Source organism: Silurus meridionalis, chromosome 9, assembly GCF_014805685.1.
Source record: "Silurus meridionalis isolate SWU-2019-XX chromosome 9, ASM1480568v1, whole genome shotgun sequence".
NCBI lineage: Eukaryota > Metazoa > Chordata > Actinopteri > Siluriformes > Siluridae > Silurus > Silurus meridionalis.
In genome coordinates, this window is record NC_060892.1 from 20,278,721 (window position 1) to 20,285,205 (window position 6,485).

Consider the following 6,485-nt stretch of genomic DNA (forward strand, 5'->3'; position numbering starts at 1 on the left):
AACGTACATACAGCTACTGTATCTCAAAGATTTCTGCTGATACACAGTGTTGAGAGCAGCATGAATGTATCACTCCCAGGCAAGTGATTTACCTCAGCGCTCCCCAACCTTTTTCGCGCCACAGACCGGTTTAATGTCGGACGATATTTTCACGGACCGGCCATTAAGGTGTGGCGGATAAATACAACAAAATAAAATGATAAGACCTGCATAAAAACTGGTATTTTCTAAATCTAATAATAAACGTGAATCCACTGTGTTGATTTTTGTTCATTTTGCTCTCTTGGGGGTTTCAGTTTAGCGGTAATGTATTTTGTGTTAGCGGCCGGAGCAGCCCCTTTAAGGTCATCAAGACATGCATCAAGAGTGAGTCATAGACAGATGTGGCGGAGAGAATCCGGTCATTTTCCAAAATAAAACATCATTCAGAATCAGATAATAAATAAAACGGAAATAATGTAAGTTATGTATTCTTTCTGTGCGGCCCGGTACCAATTGACCTACGGAATGGTGCCAGTCTGCAGCCCGGGGGTTGGGACCACTGATTTAACTCATAACTTACTGATGTTCTCCTTTCATTAAAAACGCTATCAGCTAAACTAAATATAATGTTTGCAGATCCGTATTATATATGGTCTATAAATAGCATTTACATAGACGATTCACCAGAACTGAATCAGATATTAGTGACTACAATATCGTGTTTTTTAATTTTATTATTAAAAAATAAAATATTTGTTGTGCTGTTAGATATAAGTCATACGTTACTCATTGATACTTAGTGAGTCACAGTAAGCTGATGTCATCAGGAACTAAGCGGAAAGCTGATTGGCTCTGGGATAATTCTCTCCCAGTGTGTCACTGTTACAGCAAGAAGCGGTATCACGTCTGACTATGAAGTCTTTTCCCGCTCCAGATCGTTGCTCTTTTCATTTGTAAACAATGGCCCATGCATCAGGGTGACACTCAAACACTGATAACTGCTCCCCGTTCCCACTGGAAAAAAAAAAAACTGTGATTGTTTCATTAAAAAAACCTAACCCTAAGCTGACCCTATTGTTTTATTTCAATGCTAAAGACCACTAAAGAAGATTTCCAGTAATGGACTGCGTCATATTTACAGGCCAAGGTCAAAATACAGCACAGAGGCGGCCATTTATGCTGCTCGGAGATAATAATTAATCACAGATTAGCGGGACTGGTTTAAGTTTAACAGCCATTTATGAAGCGGCGTAGATCTTAAACCTCAGCTGGAGCAGTAATTGGGATTCCCTTGTGTGCTGTGAGGAGGACGACGGAGGCGTTTTAGAGGTTATACGGTGCCATGAATCAATGTAGCGAGGATAGCCGTGCAGGCTGGCTCAGTTTCTATGGCAACGTGTAGCCTGTCCCATGAGGCCGCCTCAGCACCAGCTTGTCTTGTACGAGGGAGAGGGGGAGGAGGAGAAAGAGGAGGAGAAGGCTCTCGGCAGAAGCATGGCACAATAACCTACTTCCCCTATCTGTGATCATCGCATATTGTTCATTCACTAAACAAAAGAAGGGACTGTAGGCATAGACTGTAATCCATACGTTCCAGATGATCAAGCTCATAAAAAGCAATTATTAAGAAATGTAAAAATGCTTTAGTATGAACTAGTGTGAATCACCAGTGCTGAAACACACAGTAAAAAAGAAAGAATTTCATATAAATCATGTAGATCATATAAATATTGAATGAAACTGGTGCACTGCTGCACGATATCTATCTAAAGAAAGCATGCAGGGATCTAAACCGAGGATGAGGTTATGCTGTAATGATGCCCCGTCGCCACACCCCTTCATCACTCCTAAAGCAAATCTAAAGGAGGAAAGGACTCACCAACATGGGTGATAACGCAGCCCACGCGCTCCTGGAACTCCTGCATGGACATCTCTTCCTCCTTCAGCCAGCAGAGCATCTCAGGGCAGCTTTACTCACCTCCCTTCTCTTCTCCTCTCTTCTCTCCTCTGCCTGCTCACCCTCTCTCTATCCTCCTCTCACACAGAGCAGCAGGCGGCCACTCCCAGCCTGTCAAACACCTCTCAAGCAAAAGAAAGCAGCAGATCCAAGATGAGTAAATCCTAGCAGAGGCTCCAGTAACAAAAAAGCACCAGAAAGTGAGACTAACAATGTTAATTATTCATCGTGAGCGTCCACATGTAAACGATGTTCAGGAGGCCTATGAGTGGCTCCTAGAGCCCGTGGCTTGAGTCGGATGCTGGGAAACAAATCACAGAAGAGCTACCTGCCTACAGGGAGACAGGAGGTTCCATGCACTCCAGACAGAAAACATGGAAAACTGGATTTGCTGGATTGGAGCTGGATTATCAATAAACCATGAGTAGACATAGTGCAAGTGTAAGAAGAAGTGTATAAAATGTTAAATATGTTGCGAAGGAATAAAATTGCACATCATGTTCATCATTATTTTATAAGAATGATAATAATTACAATTAGATTTTTTTTTTTAAAGAAAATAACCCAACAGTAAGTGTAAATTTTTTCATACATTTTCCTGTAAATTTAGTTTTAAAAAACAAAACAAAAAAAAGACAAAGACGATGAGATAAAAAATAACGTGATGCTTTACTTATAATAATGAGATGCTGCGGCTGTAGGGCAAAGCGAGATCTTTCGAATCTATTCAAATTCTCACACCACAAATAGTGTTGTGTATATATATATATATATATATATATATATATATATATATATATATATATATATATATATATATATGGTGAAGCTTATTTACAGTTATACAGTTACAGAGGCTATAACACTCTAAACCAGAAGCACCCAAACCTTTTTCCTATAACGGGCCAAAAATATAACTAGATTGAGGGCGATGGGGCAAAAAATTTTTTTTTGCATTATACCAAACATTGCACTGTAATTAAAGTTGTCATGGTTATCATTATTAAAGATTAAAGATAATATGTAAAAATAAATATACAATAGAAAACATTACCCTGTAATCTGCTTAACTAATGCAGTTATATATTGAACATTCTAGTTCAGTTAAACTTATAGTACAACATGAAACAATTGTATTCACAAACATATCTATTGCAATGTCTAATACAGCAATTCAGTGACACGAGAAACGTGAAGCTGGTCCTTATTTCCCCCTTTTCTTTCCTCTTCTCAGATATGGCATGGTGGGCCATATCAAACCCATGGGACCCCCTAGTTTTCTTTTTTTTAAACCGAGCCAATGTTCCAGTGCAGCTCTGTGCCAGAGTTTACATCTAGCTCTTTCGGATGAGCTTTTATCATCCTCATCATGCTGCTACCCTTGGGAACTCTATGTCATGATTGTGTTAGAAATGCAGTATGGGGATGCCATCTGCGTACCCACCATTAGCTCATCAACTCAGATCACAGCTGCGAGGTCAATTCCATCAATAATATCAATGACAAAGATGACATACACACATACACATATGTGTGTGTGTGTGTATGTGTGTGTGTGTGTGTGTGTGTATGTATATATATATATATATAGAGAGAGAGAGAGAGAGAGAGAGAGAGAGAGAGAGAGAGAGAGAGAGATTTACTGTCATCTCAAAATAACTCACCATACAACCATTATTGTCTAAATAACTGGCAACAAAAGTGCACCCTAAGTAAACATGTCAAAACTGTGTCTAGATTGTCAATATGTTGTGTGAGCACCATTGTTATCCAGCACTGCCTTAATCCTCCTGGGCATGCAATTCACCAGAGCTGCACAGTTTGTTGCTGGGATCCTTTTCACCCATCTATAATGACATGAATGTTAGACATGGCGCTTTTCCACTTTCCGCCTGAGGATGCTCAAATAGGGTTCGGGTCTGGAGACATACTTAATCACCTCATCACCTTCACCTTCACCTTCAGCAAGGCAGTTGTCATCATGGCGGTGTGTTCGGTCCAGTTCATCATGTTCTCTTTAGAACACATGAAATTTATGTGACAAGGACACTTACTAGTTCTTGGCCATGTGTTTTTCTGTTTCTGTGATTGTTGTTTTATGTTGTTTTATGTAGCATCAGGGTTCTGGAGGAACGTTGTTTCATTTCACTGTGTACTGCTTCAGCGATATATGGTCGAAATGACAAAAAAAGGTTCTTGACTTGACTTGACTTCAGAATGTCACAGTAAATGTTGGAATCCATGTTTCCTCAATGACCTGCAGCTCCCCAGCTCCAGCAGCACCTCATGCAGCCCCAGACCATGATGCTATCACCACCATGCTTGACTGTAGGCAAGACACAATATTCTTGCTACTCCTCACCAGGGTGTCACCACACATGTTGACACCATCTGAGTCATACATGTTTATCTTAGTTTCATCAGACTACAGGTTATGTTTCCAGTAATCCATGCTCTTGGACAGGTTGTCTTCAGCAAACTGTTTGTTGAATTTCTTGTTAGACAGCTTCAGAAGAGCATTTCTTCTGGGACAACGGCCTGCAAACCAATTAGGTGCAGTGTGCCTTTCGCTTTTGCAACCTCTAAAGCAATGCTGGCAACACTCATGCATCTTTTTTTTTTCAGCCAGCATTTGCACCTGATGCACAGCACAAGGACTTTCAGGGTTTTACCAATCTTCTTTTAGTCTAAGCATCTTTGCAGAGAGCAACAATTAAAAACCTAAAAACCTTAAAAAACTAATTTTAAATCCTCAGAAAGTCCTTTACCACGAGGTGCCATGTTGAACATCCAGTGGTCAGTATTGATGATGAACATGATTAGTATGATTTGTATTCATCATGTTCATGTTTTTGTCTGCTAGATAGATAGATAGATAGATAGATAGATAGATAGATAGATAGATAGATAGATAGATAGATAGATAGATAGATAGATAGATAGGTAGATGTGTGTGTGTGTGTGTGTGTGTATGTGTGTAGCAAATTTGGCCATTGCTTTCAATCATATAATATAAACTAAACTTTGTTATCTTGCTAGCAAACTTAAACTCTGGTTTTAATACATTTTAGAATATATAAAAATTCTTAGCCTAACAGTAATAATCTTGCTAGCAACCTCCCATACTACATAATAGTAAATATTAAAGTAGTAATAGTAAAGTATAAAGAGTAAATATTAAAGTATGTTAAATTATTAGCCTAATGTTAGCTAGCTTTCATTAAGATTTTTTATTTAGATTAGCCTACCAAATGTAAGTGTCTGAGGGGTTAAGAAGGCCACTGGTGAAGCTTGTTTCATGAACCCAACCCTTCATGTTCATGGCCACATGCTGGCTTAAACATTCCCCACACCATCAGACCATCTCCACCAGCCCGGACTGCTGGATTCTGCTGGATCTGACCTTACACCATTTCTTCTGAAATTCTGACCTTACCACCTTTCTGCTGAGATAACAATACATCAGACCAAACTTCGTTTTCCAGTCTTCAGTGTCCAGTTTTGGTTTGTCTGTGCTCACTGCAGCTTCAGCTTTCAATTGTTGGCTTTCAGGGCGATCACATCCTCTTCAAGGTTTTGATGTGTTGTGCATTCTGAGTTGCTTTTCTGCTCACCACAATTGTACACAGTTGTATCACCTCATACCAGTATGTCCATTCTGCATCCAACTTTTTTAACAAAGTGATTTTGTTCACAGAACCGTTACCTGCTTTTTCTAATTAGTATTCCCTTGCCTATCAACCCCACCCCCACCCCGCGATAGGCGAATATCCGCAAAGTGTAATCTGAAATCTAATTGGACAAAAAAAATCGAACATCCACATACACGTACTGGGAGCAGTGCAGCCAAGAGAAACACTACGAAATGAAAAGGAAAAACAGTTGGGAATAAATTTAAACAATTTCACTGAACAGAGAAGGCTTTGCTGGCCCTGACCGACCGCCACTGCTACCTATATACCACAACATCCCGCTATACAGTGAAAAATCCACAAAACAAAATTTGATATGTTCCATGTAAAATCCGGCATTACAAAAAAAATCTAAACTGCGATGTAGCGAGGATTACTGTATTGCTCCAGAGTAGAGATGACCAAACTTTGAATGTGGCATTATACCAAATACCAAAAATATGTAATTATTGATTCGTGTTCATAGACACAAATTTCCCTTTTTTCTTGTGTCACTGAGGACGACTTTCTATGTAATGTATTCAAATACAAAGTATTTTTGGTGCCTCTGCCACCTCAGACGATATAATGATTTATTTTGTTTTCTCGTTTGTTATTGATATTTCAATTTTCAAGCACCATTACTCAACATTTAAGCAGGAGATTACATTCTCGTTTTTATTGCTTTATATTCGGTAAGCTACTCGCTATTATAAACCATCGTCAGTGGTTCCTTCCAGTCAAAATACAGTAAATACATTCTCCTGGTTATTTAAGGTGACTGTGTTAATTAGAGACAAACACATTTATTACAGTAGAACCCTAAACCTTACCATAACTGTATATTTTCTGCCTTATTATCTGATAGAAAACGA

General features: G+C 39.1%; 1 protein-coding gene across 2 annotated transcripts in view; it reads right to left on the bottom strand.

Annotated features, from left to right (window-relative positions):
- The window catches only part of mcf2l2 (MCF.2 cell line derived transforming sequence-like 2), a 71,241-nt gene extending 69,001 nt beyond the window's left edge, over positions 1 to 2,240 (bottom strand). For both annotated transcript variants that reach the window (XM_046857118.1, XM_046857116.1), the window contains exon 1: positions 1,862 to 2,240. In XM_046857118.1, coding sequence (XP_046713074.1) covers positions 1,862 to 1,940 — 79 coding nt within the window. In that variant the 5' untranslated portion in view covers positions 1,941 to 2,240. The remainder of the gene's footprint in view (positions 1 to 1,861) is intronic.
- Positions 2,241 to 6,485: the final 4,245 nt, after the last annotated feature.